Source organism: Mercenaria mercenaria, chromosome 15 (assembly GCF_021730395.1).
Source record: "Mercenaria mercenaria strain notata chromosome 15, MADL_Memer_1, whole genome shotgun sequence".
Taxonomy (NCBI): Eukaryota; Metazoa; Mollusca; class Bivalvia; order Venerida; family Veneridae; genus Mercenaria; species Mercenaria mercenaria.
The window spans coordinates 62,517,499-62,543,353 of NC_069375.1; the positions used below are offsets into that span (position 1 = coordinate 62,517,499).

The window sequence follows — 25,855 nt, forward strand, 5'->3', positions numbered from 1 at the left end:
CGATTAATTTAAAATAAAATTGCAAAATAAAAAAGAGATGATCGTTTCTTCTTTTTTGATTTGTGATACATATTTTTACTTAATTACTTCAGTCTTTTTTATCATTTTTGCTACAAATGTCGCGAAACAAGATTTTATTTTGATATCAAAAAAGTTAATACCAACTATTTTTGACTGGTTTCTCAATTTTAACATCATTTTACGCAACCGAACATTTTGCATATTTGATGGATATTTTGTTATGAAGAATATTTGCATTTTTCAAATATTTACAAAATGCAAATAGTTTAGAATGTGCCCCGATTTCTTATTGTTTTATCGGTCAGTTTGATTAAGTTTATTGAGGTCTGCAAATTTGCATATTTTTAAAAATATTCATATAAAGATTTCAAAGAGAAGAAAACGATAGAAATCTTAAAAAAAGAACAATAAAAAACTTAACAGTTTCAGATGAAACACTTGAAGTTAGAACTCGGATATTCCTGTTGAAGCAGTTATCAAGTGTTTCTCAGACAGAAGATATATATATATATATAAATTCGCACAAAATGCTTAGTTACATTGCAGTGCTTCAGGTGGTTTATGAGTTTATTCATATAACAAAGAAGCAGTTGAGCGCAATACATTCTGTTGATTTCAATAAAGAAAGAATTCAACAGCGTATATATTCAATAGCGAGTGGATTCAATAGCGTATGGATTCAATAGCGAATGAATTCAGTAATGAATGAACTCAATAGCGTATTAATAGTCTGCTGACAATCGCAATTTTTAAAATATTTCAAAGACGTTCTTCTGTTTATTGGCAAGAAATGTGTTTGCTGAAAACATATCTTCAAACTTTTCTTCAAAATATCCATTTAAACAATATCAGTATCGTTAAACTTTGTATTACAACATTTTTGTACTTTTTCCACGACGGTTCTGTTGGAAGCAATAAAAACGATACATACAAAGACACTGTTCAGAGCAGCTCTTACAAAGCCATGTCTACCTTTTTTTCCACACACAGGAAGTCTCAAAACTATGTCAGCTATGAATTTTTACAATACAAACTGATATAGGCTGAAACATTACCCGTTGCTACGTGTAACTGTACTTTTGTCCTACATTTCTTGTCACTACATTGCGTGACGTGCAGCATTTTACATTTTATCTCTCTCTAGAAATGGTTAGGTTTTCGCAGAATAATCTTCCCATGACAACTGAAGTAAATGTCAATATGCAAACCTGTCTGATGTTGAAGTCCTTTACTTGAATTAAAGTTTACTAGTAATGGAAATCAGTACCATAAGACTAAGTGCACTCATCAGTGTAAAGCCTGAGCGAAGGTCTTCTAAGATTGACTTACAAGTGTACAATTGACTGATTTAAGAAATTTTAGAATATTTTAAATAACGACTTTCTTGATGTTTTTAATATTTAATAAATGATAAGAGTATAACTGACTGGAAGGTGGAACCGATTGATAACATAAAAAGAATTACATCTTATTGCAAATATATCTTCTAAATTAAATAAATAAATCTAGATTCTTTCACTCCCAGGCAAAACGTTCATACAATCTGTGTTATTTGTAAAAAAATGTTTTGAATTTATTTCCCGAAATTCAAACAATGTCATCTTTATGTCTCTACCGAAAAACACACACTAAACTGAATATGTTCTTTTTTATGATTCAGTTTTAAAGTAACGTTCGTGTCTTAAAAGGCAGTTACAAGTGTTATGTCCATATTATTTCCCATCATGCTTTACCTTTTTTAATATTCAGTTTGATGACTTATTGTTTACCGTAAATTATGCCTAGCTTTGAGACATCTTATATGAGTTTTTTCAATGGTTTTCCAAAAGGTTCGGTCTCAAATGCTGATAAACAAGGTTTTTAACCTTTTTTTGAAGTCTGGGTTTTTCTAGGTTTTCCTGAATCTCCTTTTTATGCTTGGTGATACAAGAAAGTACTGGAATCTTCCATGATGCTTCAAATAGGAAGCTGTCTGAGGACAGAAAGGGAATATTAGCAAATCTCCTGTATTTCTTAATTATAGAATATTACCAGTATGAAAATATTATTGGTGTACATTAACGTTTTGGATTTGAAAACAAACTTTAAAAAGAGGGTTTATGTCTTTTGGCTTTGGATTCTGTGTACAATTTCGAATTGATAGGTTTGGATTTTACGGATACATGTTCAAGATATTTGATGTGTTGCTTTTCAAAATAAACTTTGTCATTGTCAGTAGTTGCCGGCTGTTATTTTTTTATTGTATTACCTTTAGGATTTTAAGTTACAAACAATAATTGTTATCTTAAGCCGTAAAACTATCTGTTTTGTTGCTGAAGCCAGACTATCACAAACATACATCAATCTATTGGTAATAAAGATCTTTATTTAATAATTGTTCCACCTTTATCTCCACGTTATTCTTTAGACTTTACGTATGTATGCCAATGTAAATATAAAAAAAATAATCTAAACGGTTCGATTATTGAACATCAAACAAATTCTATTTAATTTCTTCAATTGACAGAATTTTATAAATGAAATTTTAAATATTAAAAGTATCACCGTCAGTATACAGTTAACAACTTTTAAATAACTCTTTCATAGTGAGATTTTAGACTGAGATATTCTATTGGAAAAGAACTCAGCGGCTGCTGTGTTATATAGCATTGACTGCTGATAAATATTGGATAATATGATGTTTGATGGTATTTTGTTTTGATATCATTTTCTGAGGAAGGTAAACAGAATAAACAAAACTTTCATGTGACTATTAACTGATAATGTCGTTTCGTCTTAGAAAGCAAAGACGTTTGTTTTTAAGAGCTACAGTGTTTTGGAATAAGCATTTAAATTTGGTTTCAATGTTTGTTTGAAAATTGATAGTCGTTTTATATGCACTGCTTGTAGGTAATACTAACAAAACTTTTGTTGTAAAATAAAACGTGGATTTAATGTTCTACAGTTGTTAATAGAGCCAAGGATGGGTCTTTATATTATTGTTCTGATATTAACATCAGTGACAAATGGAGCTACTTTCCGAGTGACAAACACAGTGGTATGTTATATTGTATGTTTTCATTTATGCAATTTCTAGTAAGTTTAGTATATCGCATAGATAACTCATTTTATGGTATATTTAATACATTTTTCACATCTACGTAGTTCATTACTTTTGCGGTCTTGTTCATATTGGTTATATATTTATCAATTGGGCCGCGCCATGAGAAAACCAACATAGTGGGTTTGCGACCAGCATGGATCCAGACCAGCCTGCGCATCCGCGCAGTCTGGTCAGGATCCATGCTGTTCGCTTTCAAAGTCTATTGCAATTAAAGAAACTGTTAGCAAACAGCATGGATCCTGACCAGACTGCGCGGATGCGCAGGCTGGTCTGGATCCATGCTGGTCGCAAACCCACTATGTTGGTTTTCTCATGGCGCGGCTCAATTTAATTTTATGTTTCTGTTTGCATAAATTATTACAATCAGATGTAATACAATCTTATTAAACTTTAAGTCTTGAGATTGCTACTGATCAGAAGTTTGATTTGAGAATAGTCCAGTTTAGTAAGTTATCCTTGAATAATACCGAAGCCTTTCATATTATTTAATTAATAAGAAGTGAGATGTATCTGGTCAAATATTTAAAATCTATGTTTCAATTGTTAAGCTCTTTAGTGATGTGTTTGCGGCAGACCTATCCAAGGAAGTGCAGCACTGTGTTATCTTATTTTTTATAGTCGTTGTCTAATTGATTTGTCTATTATGTTTGTGTAAGTTTTAATTCATGTTGCATGCTGTCAGATGAAACACAGTATTCAGCTTGTTTACAAAGTACTTCATAAAAAAAATTATGGTGGTAAAGAAAGGCCATACTCCACAAATATAGTAAATTCCCGTAATACATTAAACGCTATATATATCAACTACAGAAGTTAGGTTGCTTGCAATAAGGGCTAGAAATGATCCAATTTACAATTTCCAACCTGATAATATTAAAAAAACCCAATGCATTTGAATATCGAAACACATGAAACAAACTTCAGAATACATACATTTATTTTGTTAAACATCAGGTGTGAACGAGGTTGAAAAGTCAAATCGATATATTTGTAATTTAAAAAGTTTAAAGGTCAAATCGATGTATTTGTAATTTACACAGTGTAAAAGTCAAATCGATGTATTTGTAATTTACACAGGTTAAATGAAGACATGCCATTTAACCTTTACCCTGGTAAATTTCTAAAATGAACTGGCCCATCATTCAATTTGGACAGTACCACTTTTTTTTCAAAGGCTGTTGACTGAATAGTAAACTGTGCAGACCATGATCAGTTAATTGATTTATTATATTGAAGTTGAAAACGTAAAATATTTACTGAATTTTCTTTTGAGAATCAGTTCAGAGACTGCTTCATCATTACGTTTGTCTCTCGAGAATTTAATTCCAGGATTATTCAATTATAAATATGTTGCTTTATGCAATTCTTATCCCTTTGAACATATCTCCATTTTATACGATTGCAAAATCTTTCATTGGTAGTTACTTGTCATTTTGAACTACCGTTCCCTTTGGCATCACATATTAAGGTTTCACACTAAAATGTCCCAAGTTCTTCTAGAAATTTAACCTTACGTATTCATCCACATTTGCATCAAAAACAGTTTGCATCAACGTGCCTTCCTTTTGGCCAAAGTAATGTTTTGTGTTTAAATGTGTCGTAATCGTTCTTGATTTGTCCTAGTTTTCACCAGTTCAGAGTATTTTAATTTAATGAGCAGTTCAGGAAAATGTGATCCATTTTTGGATCTTCCAACAAATGTGTTAATCTTGTTTGAAAGAATGTAATACCGGTTGTCTGTATTTCGTAGGATTTAGAACAACATCGATCGTCGTAGTAGAATACAATACTTGATTGAAACGCGGGAAGAAATTACGTCTTCTTTATGAGCAGTAAAATATAAACTTCAAAGCTTCACTGCTGATCATCTCTTAAACGGTAGATAACAGAATGATAAGTAAAATAAAGAGAGCGTCTGGGCATTTAAAACCGATGGGTGATAATCTGATTGCGGGCAGCTATTTTACCTTAACGTCGTAATTGTCGCTTACTACGTTGAATATTAACAAGCTGGTTTTATCATTTTTAAATACTGCGTATGCGAATGAGAGCAAATGCGGTTATTGCAGATGACGGTAGATTTTACCAATTTCGTTGACTGATTAGAATTCTTTCCATACAACACAGCAATCACAACAGTTTTGCTATATTCTAAAGAACACCGCATTAATATAACACCCATTTTCTTGACATACTTGAACAAAGGCATGCCCGACTAACATAGCCAGCGCTTTTTAAATTGAGCACAATATCATAATTATTATTACCGGATTGGACGACTCACCGGACTTTATTCAATTTCTTTTCATTTGAAATCAAAAGGTGTGTCTTCTTGACAAATATACTTCATAGATGCAAAGTATGAGAATAAAATATGAATCAAATCCGTAGAGGTCAGACATAATGCCTAACGTTAGATCACATTATGTCCTATTGACAAATTTTACTTATGCATTCCAAAGAATGCAATAATCATATTCATTATTCCCACAAAAATATTTTAATACCTCACCTTGCTACTTCAGGTGGTTAAGGAGCTACGTCATAATGACGAAAACGTTTTGAATACAATTTGGGGTACTTGACATTCTTTATGATATTATTATATTATAAGTAACCTATGTATAAGTCTATTTATTTTGCGCTTAGTTTCGCATGATAGTGTTCAACATTATACCTTTCATGGAACTATTCTTTTCTGTGGAAGGGGATAACCGTTGCCTTGTGATAGTTAGATAGTTAGATTAACACTACAATTCCTGTCACATAATATCGTGATTTCAAAGCGTATAATAGCTATCTTTATCAAGGAAATATCTTTATACACATTATCTTTTCTCAGGAAACGGCCTCCAGGAAATTGTCCTGGCCACAACTTTTAGCACGCGAATATACATGGTGCTTAAGTGATTATCTTTCGTTTACCTTAGGATGCTCCATTTATCAGGCTACTTTAATCAGTTTATCTAATTATATTTCTTTCAGTTTGTTTTTGTTACCATTATTCTGCAAAGGCATTGTTTTACCTATTCGTGCCTTTCAAATTCAATATTCAATTTTAATCTTATTTATAAAGGACAAAGTTCGTTTTTAGTGAAAAACGGCCCATCATTATTTTTTTCTAATTTTTTTTGAGTTGACAATCCGGTATCTCCCTAGACCGAAAATAAAGTTTTTTATTGTTTTAAAATGACAATTAAGTAAAAATAGTACATTTTGCACGACTATGTAATAACAAAAAAAACCCGGTTTTCTTGCGACGTCGTGACGTTGCCACAACGTAAATCGCGTTGATTTTATTTTCGCTCCGTCATGAATGATGTGTAACCATATAAATACAAGTATGCGATATGATAATATTTCATTTAAATAAGGTTAAGATAGGATGCGTTTCATCAAATTATACTGAGAACAAAATGTAAATTATATTCACCTTTGTCTATAATGCCGACAGAGACATGTATTTGCATTGTTTTGCTTCTAAAAGTAATCTTGTATATGGTTTTAATACTTCTTTGCATTCATTATTTCACTAAACGAATGTAGAAACATACGTGAAAAAAATTCAACATCCATCTTCATATTTTATTTCGCCAAATACTATTTCAAAGTTTGATCAACCAGTTTAACTTACATTTTGATATTCCCGCGGTTATACACATTGTACATGTACGATGCATTTGAATCAACTTTCCGACTGCTACCTTTGATATTACTTTGATGTTTATATCAAAAGAGGTGCCGACTAGTGTATTTATCGACCATTAGATACACGTGTTTCTTCACTAAATGACTCGAGCATAATTTAGTAACAGATAAACAATAACTTACATTTGGTAAGGTAATAACCATCGTTTTGTGTGTGTGTTTTGTTTTTGATTTCTTAATTGGATTTTATGTCAACATATTTTAGTCAGCAATAGTTTGCATGTTTTAGACAGAAACCAAGTGTAGCCTTAAAGCGCGATACTCTTTACCCCGCATGGGGGTGGGGGAGAGGGGGAAATTAGACTATGACCATCACAATCCCTCGCTTAAGCGAGTTTGTAACTCAAGAAACGGTCGTGGAGAGCAGTACACAAAACTAAGAAGTAAAAAAGAACTGTGGTGCAGAAATTTTAATCTCGCACAAATATGAAAATATAATGATCGTATTTTCACTATATATTAAAAATAATTACACCGTCATAGTAATTTATATATTACATTCGTATCATCTATGACCATATGACCTATTTCCTTAAATACAAAGTCATTTTAATTGTGGCTGTGCACATCTTTCAATTCTTATCTGTAGACAGATGGATACAAATGTCAAATTATGCAAAACAATATTAAACTTATAACTATCGTATTTCAGTATGTTATTAGAAATTAATATATTTTTGACTTGTAACATTTTATTCGCTTGAAGAACTGCAAAATAAATAATAAATAACATCAGATATTAATCTACTGATTTTTTTTTCTTCTTTTCAAATATCAAACTCGGGTTTTTATGAAGTATAATCATGAATAATTGATAAATTATTATGATATTATGAATTCAGCAAATCGGCATAATAACTATAGATTTATAACATCAGAATAGCTCTAAACATGTTTTTACAAAATATGTTTTACTATCAAATGTAAAAATACTCTTCAAGATACTTTTTCAGTGGCCAACTACAGAATATTGCTTTAAAAACTATGTTAATGTAACGATTCAGCTGCTACATTTTCACTCACTCTCTGTATCCGAACTGTCAACAGTTTGGGGTATGTTTCCTGGGTCTAAAACATAATCACCCCAGTTGCGCGTGCCATACGTTTCTTTCCCTGTGTGTCTTGCATAGCCAAGAAACCATAAAATGGCAACCACGTGAGCACACACCCCGACAACTCGACTACCAGTGCGACACTTGCAATACCATGAAACAACTTCAGTCGCGTTATGACGAATCCAAAGTGTGTAAACCTTAGATGACACGTGTCTGCTTTGAATTTTGACCCTTAAAAGAGTATTGTCTTCTCTATGTACATAAATGTCTGAGTTTCCGTCAATATGCTCTTGCATATAACCAGCTGACATTTTAAGTTGGTAAGTACCACATGTTAATTCTCTCAATTGAATTTCGTCTAAGCGCGGAAATTCAACATCTAATTCAGCGGACTTCCAACAGGCTGATTTTCGTTCTAAACAGTGATTTTCAATGTAAGTTTTAAGGTCGTTATTACACTTTGACAAATCTAACATTTTCCTTCCAAGTGCGGTGTCGTCGTCGTTGTTTTTCGTCGCGCTCATGGAGGAAAGTATTTGTTGGATATCGCGCATACTATTCTTACGAAATCCCCGATGAATGGAACCTGCGTTGTTGGTAAAACATGATCTAAGTCCTTCCAACGCTTGATCCTGGCGTTAGCAGATTCTACTACCCATCTGACCTAAAGAGATAAAAAAGAATGGACGTAAAGTAATACTTAAGATAGGAGAAAACGTTGAGATTGATTTATCTTTTTACAGTGTAAGTGGACATACATGCATTAAGCGGCCAATATCTTAGTATTTTCTTATTGACATAATAATTCATACGACCAAACCAAAGTTAGCAATCACACATGTTGCAAACATGTATTAGTTTATGCTGGTACTAAATCACTGTCCGCATTATGGAAAACCAGTACTTGTGTTATATGAGAAGGCATTACCGTCAGTACAATAGGGTTCGAACAACGACTTTCAGGTCGAGTGGCCGACACATTAACCATTAGGCCCAAAACTCCAGAAACCCGTATTAAGCAACCACTGTTCTTCTGTTAAACATCAAAACTAATGTATGCGGTCTAAGCAGTAAACCATATTTTTTTAAACATTACACGGTTAATAATTAACCGTTCGGAAGTCCAATATCTGTAACAGGTTTATCGCATTTAAAAAAAGTTAATTGATGACTCATTTGACTGTCTCTCAGTTTTTACCTAGCCCGCTATCTACGGACAGCCCTAACCGTGTTCGTGATTAAAACAATTAACGGTACGCTTCAAAGATAAAAAACAGTATAAATACTGCACGACAACTAAAACGATAACTTGTTTGATAATTATGATTTTTCTTCGTTAAAAGATTTTTTTGTATAGCATTACAGTATGAACTTAACTTCTATCATTTACAACCTTTCTGAGTTCACCGATGCATGAGAACAATAATATTAACATGCTGTCGTTTAAATTATCAGGCGGGGGTAGAATACCGAAATATTGACCTGGTACTCGTAAATATTTCGCATGTTTCCGTAAATTAATTTTCGGTGTCCGAACCTAAACAACGATTTAAAGCCCTGCTCCGCCGCTATTCAAATTCTGTTAAGTGTATGCAACCATGATTACAATAGCTAACAGTTAACGGCCTCGTGCCACACTTTGGCACGCAAAACCACAGGTATTTTATATAGAATTTTATATAAAATAGACTCTATTTTGACAGGCGTCACTGTTCATAGTCAGGATTTTCATGCTTTTTCAGTGACAATTTAAGGTTAAAAGGTAGGACTGGAGCAGGTCTTTAACTATTGAAAAGCCAGTTATATACAATCATGTATCACGTGCAGATAAAACTGTGCGGACAAAGCGTTTGGCACAAATCTCAGGGTTGTGTGTTAGAGTCCTCCGTCGTACCAAACTGTTTTTTTGGTGTGTGTTTTTTTTCTCAATTTTATCTGTATTAACAGACGGAAAAATTGTCACACTTATCATGATTTATCAACGAAATACTCTACTATCCATCAACATTCTTCTACGTACATGTCAGTTAACCGTTCTAAAAATGTTTAAAATCTTCAGGACCGGGCAAGTATTCATTCATTTAGCAGACAATTCAAGGAACTGTTGTTAACGATAAAAAATAAAATGTATCATAAAATAACGTAATATCAATACAATTACAAATACACGGAATTACAAAAAAATGGTTTGATCAGAATTCAAACCCATGGTAACGTGCTTACAAGCCGCTGAGCTTACCACTGCGCTACTGTTCCATTAGTTAACTAAAATCGTTATTTTTTATTAAATAAATGTAGATATTTTCAGGACACAAATATCGCGTACAATAACGAAAACGCCCGAAAATATTAGAAAAGATTGTCAGGTGTCAGGGACAATAAATACAGCAGTCTACGTGCATATAAATAAAATGCATTAGAATTTAGCAATAGTCATTTTACGGCACCGTATTATCAAAGCACTATATACATTCGTTCTCGCGCCTGATATTTTGCATTTAATTCTATTACTTTAGGTTTTGGTCTCCTTTTTTATAGAAAATAACACATATATTATCAATTTACCTTCGTGACTAGTCTGCTAGTGTTAGCATCTTCTGTTGTCATTTGTTTCTGTCCTTTTTGCATGAATGCAGGCATTTCGGCATGTATTCCCATATCTTCCAGCATAGCTAAGGAATCCCGAAAACCTCTGTCAACAATAAAAACGTCATTTTCAGCTACAAAGCTTTTTATTTCTTCGACATTTGTCTGCATCATGTGAGTTAATATACGTGCGTCACTGTTTCTTCCATCTGCCAGGTAGGGTCCGATTATGGTGACAAAGTACCCACTGGTTGTTACAACTACCATTGGTTTTACTAAGGGTCTGCCCTTGTGCATGCTAAATGACCGTCTTTGAAATTGAAAGTTTGTACTTTTTTGTATGTAAACATACGTTCCATCTAAAACAAGTATCATCTTTGGCTGACTGTCACCCGACTCATCTGTACCAAACAGTGACTGAGCAAGAGGTCTTGTGTGTTTGTCAATAATTTCTTGCCTAGATATATGTGCAAGACCCAAGTTCGCCGGAACAAAATGCTGCATTAATGCACGTCTTACACTTGAAATTGCTCTTCGGACACTTGACGGCGTTATACCTAAAATTGTTGAAAGAAGTTTGTTTGATATGCCAGACTTTAATTTCAACAGGAACAGTCCAACTGTAGTTCTCGGGCTACGTACGGGTGAGCTCCGAATATGCTCTTCTATACTAAGGAAGAGGTCTTCAAAGTCTGTCTGCTTAAGTCCAGTCAGTTCTTTATAATCTGCTTCTCTCAAGTTGTCAAAATTAAGCCTTTCATTTGTTCTGATGCATTCCTTTCTTATAGCACCGATCAACTCTAAGATATTTGTTCTGCTCATAAAGACTGTGTCTGTGGTTAGAACGTTTATAAGGGACTCCTCTGAAATCTGCTCATTATATATATGTACAGGACAGCAGCGTGATCCGGATGGTATCAGTATATTGAATTTTATAAATACCGTCACTCTTGTCTCGGATGGTACAACGATGAGTTTAGGTCCCGGTCTCTTACACAAGAAACATTTAGCATGAGTCTTTGTAGTGCACGGTATTTTCAGTGAAACAGACGGAGGGCTGAGATATGAAGAATTCCTTTTAGAGGCTGGCGGATGAAAGTCCGGATCACTTGCTTCTGTTGAACTGTATGTTGAACTACGCTGCGTCTCAGCTATATAATAGTTATGTCTGCATTTATTACATATAATTGACCTCTCATCAGCGTTAATGAAAAACTTTTTCAACAGATACTTCTTTATGGATTTGTTCACCGGTCTTCTGTTTTTTGGTTTCGTACGTGTGTTGCACACAACACAGTTGTGGAACTTCATACTGAAAAATACAAACATATTGTAATTGAAAAAAATATTTAAAATAAATCAAGAAATTACTTAAACAGCATGAAATTAGACTTAAAAATGTAAGAAAAAGCAATTCAAAAAATGTATATGACGCAGGTGGGATTCGAACCCCAACCGCCAAAATGCAAAGCGGGCGCTCAACCACTGTGCCATTGAGTTGTTAGATATTAACGGTGCAAACTTATATAAATACTTAAGCGACGGTTTAGGTTGATTGAAATATATTACACTGATCTCTTCGTTTTTTGTTTGTTTTCATTTGTGAATAGAAACAGAGAACCTATTGTTAAAATGTTAAATATCGGCAAACGTATTTATACGTTTCTTCACATTCATCCACATAATATTTCGTAATTTAGGCCATGTTACGGCATGTAGAACTACGATACTGGCAATTTATCTTTAAGGTAACTTGACATGAACAACCAAGATGGCGTCACAAAATTAGGGTTGGTCACATTATTTATCCCTATAGACAATATGCTGCTATAGAGGTCTAAAGATGCATTTTAATCATTTAACACACATATAAATAATTGTAAAAATGCATTTAATTTATAAAATTATAAAATCAAATGTTCTGAAACTCACCATGAAAACTAGTCAATTTTTGTGCGTATTTTGCAGAAAAGTTATGTATCCAAACTGAAAAAACATATTATATAAGAAATGAACTTACCTTTTTCCTTGTACAATAACAGTAACTCTGATTTTCCTTCGAGTTGGATGATACGATCTTGTACGTTTCTATGGACGCTGAGTACGAAAGTTTCGAACCCAAATATAAAAAATACGATAAAAGCGTAACAGCGCTGCACTTCGCATTCGTTTATTTATGGAAGAGAATCATAAAACAGTTCAAAAACAGAAAAACGATTTGTAATCAATACTTTCGCTTTTTTAATTCTATGGTTGTACTATATATTAATCCAGTAAGGAAAAATAGGCCTACTAAGGACTCCGTAATTTATTTATTTTTAGTATGAGCACAGCCGTCGACCACAAAAATATTTTGCATACAAGTAGCAATACTGAATTCCAACTAAAGTTCAAATTATCTTCGTGGTCGAGGGCTGTGCTCTATACTAAATTCCAGATAGACAGGACGAAATGCATGAAAAAAACCAATTTTTAGCCTTTTCAGGGGTTTTCAAGCTCTTGTTTCTCTATCTGAGAAGTTATCGAAATTACTATACATTGTATTTTGATAAAGTTTAGACATGTATAAAGACAAAAAACACGCTATAAGTAAAATATTATTTAATTCATAATTTTGTAATATTGTAGGCCGATTTCATATAATCGTGAACCTTGTCCTTTAACTAAGATATTTATCAAAATAAACCAGATTTGTTGATGATATATATCCAATTAAAATAAATAATCAAATTAATTGCAAAGTTGAAAGTCTCCATATTACCTATAACTGTGTCGCTGTGACGTTAAATATAAAAGAGAACTTGGAAGCGTTGAGACTTGACTGCACTGTATATATCATTTTAATCGATATTCGATAAGGTACAGATTGTATTGATGTCTTGTATAATTGTACATTTTGGCTGCTCATTTTCTTATGTCTGTATCTTCAGTTATACTATGTTTCTAAACTTGTCAAATAGTTACTGCATAATTCTACTAGTGATAAATAGATTAATTCAAATTTTTCACTTTTAAATTGTTCAATTCTTCTATATTTTTGATCTTTAGCTAGTATACGAAAATAATTATTACAAATGTAAATAATATTGATATAATTTTGACGCTTTTACAATATAGCCTCATAACAACTTCCTATATAAAATAAGATCCATTCAACAGACACCTAATTATCAAATTTTACAACATTTCATCTATTGAAATTGAAATACTAAAAATACCCTTACTGATACGGTTAACAAGATTGTGCAAACTGGATTTAAATGCCTCATTGATAAAGAGATACTCAAATGGCAGGGACCATACCCAAGATATCTATCGTAAAGGCCGTTTTATAAAACGGTATTTCATCAGTATTTTGAATGGATATATACTGGATTTTATAATAAATGATATTTGATATTCTTTTTAGAAAGTTTGATATTTCATATATGTGATTAAGAAATAGCTTGTGAAATCAGTGTTTTAGTTTACTGAACATTTAACATCGATTAAACCGTACTTTTCGTATAAAGGAGTTTTCGTATAAAGGAGTTAGTAGGATAATTCTATAATGTTATAAATTCGCTATTGATATTGCCAGAGATGTGTCGTTCTGCATTATTTCTGTTGTTAACACTTGTGACAAAGGCTATTGCTTTCCATGTGGAGAACAGAGTGGTAGGTACATTAAATTCTATTGTAATTTCTGTTTAAATGTCTACATAGTAAGTAATTAATTAATATTTTAAACTTTCAGGGTTCTCCAAAAAAAAAGGATGTTCCATTATGTTATGGTCGTTTCCCTACATTGTCATCACCATCATATTAATGTTTTAATATTTTCAGTCTGTCATGTTTAAATACGGCAGCGATACAATGTATCATTTCATTTCAACTGTTATTTATACAATAGTTTACTGGAAAAAATAGAATAAAATATCATTACCTATAGTAATACAATATAATGAATCACTGTCTTTGTTGTATTTTGGTAAGAATGGACCGACGTAAAATATAATTGCATTGGGGATACTAACTTTGCTTAATTCTTTAACTCAAAGTAAAAAGTATTCATTTTGACAATTTCATTGAGCAGTATATTTCAGTCTTACCATTTTATATTTTCTGGACTTTCTTGGAAATATTTCATGAAAGTTTCGTGTGAAAACAATTGAGAACTTGATAGCAGATTTTCTTATATAATTACTAATGTCCTTGGAGAGTGGAACAGGGAGAAATATTCAATAAGAGTTCTGTAGATTTTTGCACCATGTATTATTATCGTGACAATATTTCTGTGGTTACGTGATTCTAGAGTAGAGTTTCAATGCCAATCAAATGAATTTTCAACACTACATGACTTAAAGTGAAATTGCGAAGACATGTGACAAATTGTAAAATCAAAGATGCTTTAAACATATAAAACACTGTATAATATTACCTTTACTATAAATAAATTATTACAAGGTAGAGTGCTGAGCAAGTTTTGATTGGAAAAGATCACCATGGCTGTTTTGTTGCATTCAAAGTCAAAGAATAATTATTTTATAACAAATGTTTTGATTAAATTTGATTTGATTATGTGTACTGAGAAAGCGATTAAGTGGTACTTCTCCACATTAGTCATCTATTCGTAACCACCATTTACATTCCTCTTGATATGATGCAAAAACTAAGTTTGGCAATAGACATATGGTTAAAAAGGAAAATGATGAATATTACATCAGAAATCTACAAAAAGTTAGAGACCGTACCATACTCTTCGCATACTTGATTTTTCAAACTAAAGTGATTTTACCAATGTGCCTCGGTTCGTATAAAAATGTAAACAACGGACTCTGTCATTGAAACTTGAAATGAATGGATATGGACAGTCAGATCTCATCTTAATTATGATTGTACTAGTGAATGTATAATTGATTCATGTGTTGCAGAAAGGTATTTAGTTTGTATCGTAATTTCCCATCAATTGAAATCTCCTCTAAAACGGTAAATAATTACTTATTTTGGACAAATCTCATCGTCTTTGCCGTTCGGCTGCTGAAAAAGGCAAATATAAAAGATTCAGTATAAAGTAATATTTCACTGGTACTGCAGTTAGTAATGTCAACTCTGAACAACACTCAGAGAAATTTGGGATTATTTGACCAATTATGACGTTGGCAGCAATTAGATATATTTTTCTTTACTCAAAATTGCGTTAGTAACAAAGCGAATACGCCGATTAATCCGGAGTTCACCGATTATTGTTCAGTTACGCATTGTAGTCAGCAATAAACATGAATTAGCTATTTATATGTAGTTATAGGGAAGTGGTAAAGGGGTCTGCCTTAGGGTTGAGAGTCCTGGGTTCGTCCAATTAGATGCTAACTATTTTGATTCTGCAAATGCATAGTTTGCTGTAATAGCTGTTCCAATGTTCTAATTTTTAGCACACGTATCATGGATCAGTATTTATGCAACCCAGATCAAGTTGCAATGTTAAATCAAATGCACCCAATTAGAAAATATAGAACTTATATATGTCCTTTGATTTAATATCTCCATGTTCAAGAAGAGTTACATTTCTTGAACACAAAATGTTCGTTATCATGAAAATATAATATGCTCATAACAATCGACTTCTGGTATTAAATATTGTCTATATTTCTGTTTTTGAGAAATATATGGACATTTCTCTTCATTTCAAAGCTTTTTAACTTCAAACCTATGATTTGAAAAACTTAGGTACTATCTCTACAAAAAGGATGAGTGACTAGAGTGAAGTTATTTGTAAGAGTTATCTAAATGTCATTAACCCTTACCTTGCTAAATTTCTAAAACAGAATGGTCGATCATTTAATTTGGGCAGTAACATTTATTATTCGAAGGGTTGTTCACTGAAAATTTACTGACTGAATAGGGAACAGTGCAGACCATGATCAGCCTGCACGGATGTGTAGGCTGATCTTGGTCTGCACTGGTCGCAAAAGCAAAATCACTTGCCACCAGCAGGCTAAAGGTTAAATCTATTCCGACAAAGAATTAACGTAGGACAATGTCAATATTTTAAACACTTTCGACAGAATGATGTACAGATAGAAAGCGATGAGACAAGAAAAGGCAGCTTGAGCGAACGCTTCAAGAACAAAAGAGATAGATTTAATGCTTAGATCTGGTCATAAAGGTTCAGTGGCGTGCATCGCTCCTTGCTTCTCCTTACAGCGGCTACTAATATACACGGTTTGAAACTTATTCTTATCAATATTAAGTTATAATGATTATTTCTTATTATAATGTAAAACTCAATTATTTTAACTTTTTTGATTAGACTGTTGAGGTTACATTTGAGTGGAGGGTAGATCTTATCAATGCAAAAAATGTTTCTAAATATAACACCAGTAAAATCAGTAGATGTATCTACCTTTAGCTTGACGCTTTCATACATTATAAAAATGTGTTAGCTTCGGTTTGTATTAACAAACGCTACACACTATTTGTATAGATTGGAATATCCGACGTGTTTAAATTAAGTCAATACATATTTTTAGATTTGTCAAAAATTACCTTTTTTCTACGGGATAATTATATTTAAGTTTTTCTGTTTAATTCATATGTTATTAAAAGCTGTTGTTTGCCAAAGAACGAATACTTTAGAAATGTGCGTATATAAATACAATACAAATACTGTTTCCTTTATAAGTTACTACCTTTCTAAATGGAATAAAATTATTTAAGCAAACACTTTATTTACAAATGCCTTTGGCAGAATTTCATAAATTGAATTTCAAAATCATGAAGAACCACCAACGACTGCCATTTCTACAAGACAGAATTGCACTTAAATATAAATTAGAGTCTTTTAGATTAATGGTATCTCTGTTGGAACAGAATTTCCTATAGATATATATTTTAGAGGGACTTCGAGTGCGGTAAACAAAACAGACAAATCTGTCACATGACTGTAATGGTATTGTTTTTAAGTATAAAAATTATGTTCACGTGTAAGTGTGTTGTTAACACACTTATCTCTTTACTATTCTAAAAGTTAAATTCGTACTTTCTATCAACAAAACTGACAGCACGAGTTTGTTAAGGTCCACACTCGGATTAAATATTTACACATTGATGTCTACAGAATCAGCAATGCGTCCTAGTGTAACATTTCTGCTGTAATCACTTTTGGCAAAACAGGTATTCATTATGTCTCCCACCACGCAGTGGTGTGGGAGACATATTGATTTACTCCTGTCTTTGTGTCTGTCGGTCTGTTTGTGTGTGTGTGTGTCTCTCTCTGTCTGTCTGCCTGTCTGTCACAAATCTTGTCCGCACTCTTAGTCGGACATTTCTCACCGATTTTCACCAAACTTGAACAAAATATGTTTGATCACAAGTCCTCGGCCAAGTTTGATAACTAGCCAAATCGGCTCAGGCACTTCGAAATTATAGCCCTTGAATCACCAAAAATCGGTCTTTTTACTCTTGTTTGCGCTCTAAGTCGACATTTCTCATCCGATCTTCACCAAACTTGAACAAAATTTGTTTGACCATAAGTGCTCGGCCAAGTTTGATAACTAGCCAAATGAGTCGAAATAATTTTGAATTATGGCCCTTGAATTACCGAAAATTGACCTTTTTAATCTTGTCCGGGCTCTTAGTTGGATATTTCTCTTCCAATCTTCACCAAACTTGAACAAAATGTGTTTGACCATAAGTCCTCTGCCAAGTTTGATAACTAACCAAATATCTTGAGACACTTCAGAATTATGGCCCTTGAATTTCCCAAAATTAGTCTTTTTACTCTTCAAATGTATATTTGTAGTGAGTAAACTCTATATAAAGACTGACTTCCTATTTAGATGATTAGACAGTTGTGGGAGACATACGCTTTTCTCAAAATGAATGAGTGGTGGGAACTTTGTTGGCTATTTTATTTCTCTGTAATTGAGTATTGGCAGTATGGGAAATAGCATTTCAGTTCGGTCACTGAGGTCACCATTTGTGTATAGTGAGAAATTAGAAAACCGACAGGTCATTCTTTTTAGATTTTTTCACACATTCAAGTGTTCATTGAGTAACAATGTACTAACAGTTTAACATATATGATTAGTAACAAATATTGGCGATTACAGGGCCCAGTCACAGCCGCTAGAGAAAGACACAAAATTGATTTCACACACGATTTCTTGAATTATCCTCCACGAAGATTGTTCAAATTATTTTGATTTAATCAAAGAAAGGAGGATTTGTCACTTTTTAATATATAGATATAGAATTTAAAACCTGCAGGCCCGTTGTTACAATTAGCTCCTAACTAGCGACTTCTGGGTGACGTTTTACCAAGAATGTACTTGGTAAAGATTAATAAACACAAGCACTTCCAACGAAGGGAATTTGACAGTATAAAGTCATACTGATTGTCAAATTGAGCTCGAAGTGTTACATTCAGGTGGTTTAGGAGCGTACCTGTTCCGTGAACAGCTCTTGAAACTTTACGCATATTTTGATATTTAAAAGTATATGAATAATTCAGATTATCTGCTGCTCCTTTAGAAATGCAACGAGTATTGCTTCAGGAAACGAAACATCATTAGTTGTTTTATCCAATATGTTGTTGTTCTGTTAGAATACAGCATACAAATGAATAATTTCTTTTCCACTGTATATACTTATATATTTTATAAAAGATGTATCTATTTGTTGTTCTTGTTGTTACATCGTCGCTTTGTACCATTTATAAGACATTTCACCAATCGTTATTTTGTGAGACAAATCCCATTTCTTAGATTTACTGTATTTTATTTATGCAATTCATCTTAGAGATTGGCGTGTCATACAGCTATATAACTTCCTTCTTAGTCTGGAGAATTACTCCCTTTGTGGCAACTTCATGCATGGATGAAATACTTACATAATTTTCACATGCGCTGTTTCTGTTGATCACATTTTTTAAAACTGTGTTGATAAAATAAAAGCTGATTATTATATACAGTACATAAAAATGTAACTATAATAGTCAGTCTGTTTGCCTTCATATGACTTTGCTGTTTTTGAGATCATAACTTTATTTTATGAACACTTGCGAACTGTCTACGGTTAATCCTCATGTCTTTTGGGATTATACAGATGTGAAATTTTACTTTAGTGATACTACTTTTGTAAATATCAGACATATTAAACCATTCAGTGGGAATAAATAGCCTTATTCAACCTTTTTCATCTTGAATCTTGTTTTCTTTCAACGTATTGCTGGTAAACCAAAATATCAGTTGAAATGTAAATAAATTAATATATTTTTAACGATCTAACAATTCATCTTCATGCAACCTGATAAATAGGATAAATTCTATTCAACAAACACTAATTATCAAATTTGAAAACATTTCATCTTTTGAAATTGAAATACTAAATGTAGACCGCCGATACGTTTTACAAGATTGCGCAAATTGGATTTAAATTGCTCATTTATAGAGAGATTTTAGGTTGATAATTATTTCTGTTGGAAGAGATCTTCCTCTTGATTTAGAGTGTAACGGCTGCTGTATTATTTAGTAATTTTCTGCGATACGTTGAGATGATAAAACATTTGATTAAAGATAAATGGTGTTTGATATTTCACTGTATATGATTGTTTTAAACAAAACTCAGACATGGGCCGACACGGAACTTAATGAACGTATTGTAGATTTTGTAGTCACTTTAGCATAAAACAATTGTTTGTGTATTTTATCAAGAAGTGTACAGTGAAAACAAAACGTTATATTAACATACTTATTATCGTTTAATATTTTCTTTCCGTAAAACTGACATTAACTGATATACTTACATGTTCGACCGTCACGTTACTTTGTCAGAGATGCGTAATTATATATTAGTTCTGCTGTTATCACTTCTGACAAAAGTTATACCTTTTCATGTGAAGAATAGTGTGGTAGGTATTATTATTATTATTATTATTCAGTTAACATGTTGATGTTGTTAACATAATAACTACTACCGCTTCTACTATCTTACAAGTAAAATATTTCTTTTTCTTGTAAAGGAAATCTTGTAATTCTCGACAATTTGGAATTTATTTAATTTCAAAGTCAGTATGATTTTTATAACTCTTCTTCTTTTGTCTTTTTTTCCCTTAGTTTTATGGATGTATCTTACTTTCAAAGCCACGTTCAGATTAAATAAAATAACATTTGGTTCCAAATTAAATACTTTTGCCCTCAGCAACTAAAACTTTTATCTTGAAGGAAGGATCTTATTGGCTTCGTTTTTATTTTTATTGCCGTCCGTTCGATAAAAGTTTATACGTCAAATTTTAAATAGGCCGTTATTTTGACTTCGTCGTTTGTTTCCAAAACAAACAAACTTAATAGCACAGTTTCTTATATACAATTCAGGTACATATCATCAGAAATATAAACCAAGCATTAGTTACACTAGTCCACACCATCGTTTGGATTACAAATTTCATACATCATAAACGTTGAAATGGAATAATTGTATATCATAATCGACGAATGGTGGAATGATTTGCATTGCGACAGAAGCGATAAATTTGTGATATCAATGGCATTAAGTTATGACCTTTAGAAATATTAAGCAATCTAACATATAAACAGTGATTTATTTTTAATGGTATTTACGTTAATGGAGAGGATACTGTCTTTACGATCATGTTACGTCTGGCGTTGATGAAGTATATCAAAGATGATCAAATCTTAATTCTATTAGTAACAATACATCAACGGTAAAACGTTGGTGTCATTAAAGATTTAAGTGAGAAAAATAAGTTTTATAACGCGATTAGCGAATGAGCTGCTGTTAAGGTTCAGCGACCAGTATTGGTCCGATACAGATCAGCATGAACATCCTTTTTTATTTAACAGAATTCTGTTCGCAAAAGTCAGTATCTCGGTAATTGCACGCATTTACCAAGGCAATGAATGACATATGTCCCAACATGGCAATACATGGTTAATAATAGGTTACATGTAACTAAATATTATTTTGTTCTATTTAAAACTTTGTTTGATGTTGAATTCAGCTTCATCCGTTATGGAGTGTTAAGTTATATATATTAGTTATATGGGTTGTTATTACAATATGATTTGCTTGCAATAGTTAATATACATTGATATACGAATTGATATACAAAATGTAAATTGCTATAAATTCTTATTACAGATACTCAATTTGACTTTGATATTTTCTTCAGTTTTGTTTAACTAACTGTTCAGAATAACTAAATCAATATTATGACAAGAGAAACGAATTTGCACTGAACAAAATATTTAAATGTTTATGTTTAAATAGAATAGGTTCTCTACTATAAGATTTAAGACAACATTAACATTGGGAAATAGAATTCAATGCTTGATTGATCGTTGAAAGACATTACGAGCTGATGGAGATACACTGCAAAAATATATAATCACTTCGCCTTTCTTTCGATGGGTGATTAAAATATAGATACCAGAATTATAGGCCGAACTTTCAAGGAGACCTTTGTGGCGTTAGAAATTTAAAAACTAATTTATCTGATGTTCACAATCGGATAGATAGAATATATTTCAGAGTGCGGTTGATTTATTTGTCTTTATCAACTTTTCGTTCTATCTGTTCTCTTTAATAGGAATTCGAATTTTGTGTTCTCTGATTAATGTATATCTTACCATCTTTTTTTCAGATAATTCATACTTAAAATATAAAACATATTGAAAAAAGTACTATGCATTAGACTTAAAATAGTACACACTTTATACCTATATTGCTAAACGTTTGTTAAGTCATCATATCTTATCATAAATGTAGGTCTACAGGCACAGGAAAAGATGGTGTTGCTTTCTGAACGGATACATTTTTTAAAAATCTCCTGTCTTTCATCGGTTCTGTGTGTTCAACCAAGTGAAATTTGAATTATTTTAAATTAAATTCTGAAATATAACATTTTATAGGATGTTCCAGGTGTGTTTCTAATCTGACATACGAAAGTCAGGTTAGTAATCAAAGGAAACTTGCGTACTTACCTTGTCAATGTAAAAACTAAGGTATCCAATTGAACTACGCAAGTCAGTACAATACAAAACTCATTGGAACAAACAATAATGTGAATGATTTTTCATTTTGTCTGTATATCCCGTTACCTGCACATGGGCTTGAAATGTGGGTCTGGTAAATTAAATGAAGATGTGAGGTTTAAGCTTTTCAATTTTCAAGGTAAATCCTAACATAAAATCATAATTCAGGAAATTTGACCGCTCAGGATAAAATTATTTCTAAATCATTGACACCATTCCATTTTTATTTTTAACAAAAAGTAATTAGCATGAACTAAAAACCTAACAAAATTAATTGCATTTTCCGCGTTTAAAACCCAGTACAGAAGGAAGGCGCTATAAAATTATTTATGCGATATTAATGTTTGCGATACTTTCTCCTCGTGTTCTTTCCATTTTACAGAAAAGCTCTTGAACGCAATGTGAAGTACTTGAAAGTCTCTGCTGATTCAGTAGAGTAAGAATAGTTTACAAACATATCACTACTTAGAAAGCGTTTCAAGGATTCTATTCTATTTTTCGCATTTGCGTATTTTTTTTTTAAGTTTGCATCTGACGTTCAGATATTAAGCAGCCTACGTATCAGACGTCATACAGATGTAATTTAAAAAGTGTTTGCACATTCTTGTAGAGTATTTCTAACATACCTTTTGACAAACGTAATTATTTTCTGAAATATAAAGACATCTCCACGTGCTATGGACAAACACTTCAAGTTAATGTCGACTTAAAATGAAAGGACACGGGTTTTTGTATTACTTTTAATTTGTTTTTCGATCATGCTTTTAATTATTCAATGTCTTTTACTGCCTCTGTTTTTGAAGAACGAAACGTTGAGAATCTATGTGACCCCAGAGTCGGGTATTGTTGGCAGTGTTTCTGACATATATTCGTACCTGTATGTTTCCCTTAGTATAGAGAAGATAAAACGTGTTAAACGTTTACAAAAGCATTGAATTGTTTCCTTTTCCATGCGACACTTTTAAAGTTATTGGACTTGTTTCATTCCGCACGTATTTGGGTTGACCAGAACAACACACAAAAACAACCTTTTGTTCAAACTATACAGATGACGTTTCCTTTTCCATGTGACACTCGTTAAATTTTAGATTTATTGGACTTGTTTCATTTCGCACGTATTTGGGTTGACCACATCTTTTATTTGTTCAAATTATACAGATGTCGTTTCCAGTTTCTATTATATTTGAAAAGATAGCTATGTACTTGATCTAGGGAATTATATTAAACATAAACACGAAACACTTCTTTCTATAAAATTAAACAATCGTCATGTTATATATTGTTATATATACATGTAATTATAAAGAGGTCTTGTTTAACCTGAACTATGTGGCAATGAAATCTTTATCTAAAAAAACTTTTGTGTCTTACATTCTGAATACTATTTTGTGGGTTATTGTTATAAGCAAACCGTATCGTAAATCCTACCAGTCCTTCTTCAGGCCCCTTTCTTTTGATTAAATAAAGATAAAATCGCAAAATATAAAAGATGGTCTTATCATTTTGTTTTTTATGTTTTTGTACATATAGATACTTAGTTATTTCTTTTTTATTAGCATTTTACTACAAACGTCGCGAAACAACTTTTATTCTGATAACAAAACTGACGCCAACCATTTTAATAGGTTTCGCGACAGTTTTAACGTCACTTTACGAAACCGTAATATTTGATGGATATTTTTTTATGAAGAATATTTGCATTTTTCGAATATCAAGAAAATGCAATGAGTTTAAAAGTTACTCCAATTACTTATTTTTGTATCGGTTAGTTTATTTTAGTTTATTGAGGTCTGCAAATTTGTATAGTTTTATAAAAAATTCATATATTAACGATTTCAATGATGAGGAAGCGGTAGAAATCATTTAAAAACAATGAACAATTTAACTGTTTCAGATGAAACTCTTGAATAAGTAGTTATCAAGTGTTTCTAAAAAAGAAAATATGTATAAAATTCGCACAAAATGCTGAGTTACACTGCAATACTTCAGGTGGTTTAGGAGTTTATTTTTATAACAAAGAAGCTATTTAACGCAATGCGGAGTACTTTGCACATTCTGCTGATTCAATAGCGAATGAATTCAACAGCGTACATGTAAATATTCAATAGTGCATGGATTCAATAGCGTATGGATTCAATTGCGAAATAATTCGATAGCAAATGGATTCAATAGGAAATGGATTCAATAACGAATGGGCCCAATGACGTATCAATCGTCTGCTGACATATCGCAAGTTTTAACTTGTTTCAAAGATTTTCTTCTGGTTATTTCCAAGCAATACGTTTGTTAAAAAAATATTTTCAACGTTTTCTTCAAACCCTGCGTTTAAACAACACCATAATCGTAAAGAGTTTGTATCGCAACGTATCGGTACTTCTTCCACGAGGATTCTATTGGGAGCAATCTAGAATGATACATACAGTGGGGGGGAGGGGGGGCCCCTTACAAAGCCATGTGTACATTTTTCCAAACTATGGCAACTGTCAGTTTTTACAATACAAACTGTTATTGGCTGAAGTATTACCCGTTGCTTCGTGTTACTGTATTTTTATCAAACATTTCATGTCACAGTATTGCGTGACGTGCAGCATTTTACATTTTTTCTCTCTCTAGTAATGGTTAGGTTTTCGCAGAATAATTTTCCATGACAGCTGAAGTAAATGTCAACATGAAAACCTATCTGATACTGAAGTTCTTCAGTTGTTTTACAATTTTATAGTAATAAAAAGCTGCGTGGAGCCTGACCGAAGGACTAATAAAATTGACTTACAATATGCTTTTTCGAGAAAAAATTTAGAATATTTTGATTAAAGTCTTTCTTGACGTTTCTTATATTGACGTTGCTAACTGATAGATTATAACTGACTGGAGTTGATACCCATTAATCTTCTCAAAGGTATTACGCCTCATGGCAAATATATTTTCTAACATGAAAATATAGATTGTGTCACTTGCAGGCAAAGCGTTAATACAATCTGTGTTATTTGTAAATAAAAAGATGTTTTTCATCTCCAGAAATTTAAACACTGTCATCTTTATGGTCATCTTTATGTCTCTACCAAAAGACACATACTAAACTGAATAATTATGTTCTTTTTTACATTCAGTTTTAAAGTAACTTTGGTTTCTGTTGGCTTAAAAGTCAGTTTATTTTAAACCATGTCCTATCTTTGAGACATCTTATATAGCAATAAGTTACTTTCCAGAAGGTTCCATCACAAATGCTGATAAATAGGGATTTTACATGTTTTTTCTAGGCTTTCCTTAATCTTCTTTTTTTATTCTTGGTAATATATAAAAGTTCTGGAATCTTCCATGATGCGTCATAAAGGAAGCTGTCTGAGGACAAA

The 25,855-nt window shown here is 32.2% G+C and overlaps 1 protein-coding gene across 1 annotated transcript in view; it reads left to right on the forward strand.

Moving 5' to 3' along the window:
* Positions 1-2,693: 2,693 nt before the first annotated feature.
* LOC128549122 (CCN family member 1-like) overlaps positions 2,694-25,855 on the forward strand; it is an 87,806-nt gene continuing 64,644 nt past the window's right edge. Inside the window, exon 1 of the mRNA XM_053525429.1 lies at positions 2,694-3,058. Within this exon, the coding sequence (XP_053381404.1) occupies positions 2,984-3,058 (75 nt within the window). The 5' untranslated portion in view covers positions 2,694-2,983. The remainder of the gene's footprint in view (positions 3,059-25,855) is intronic.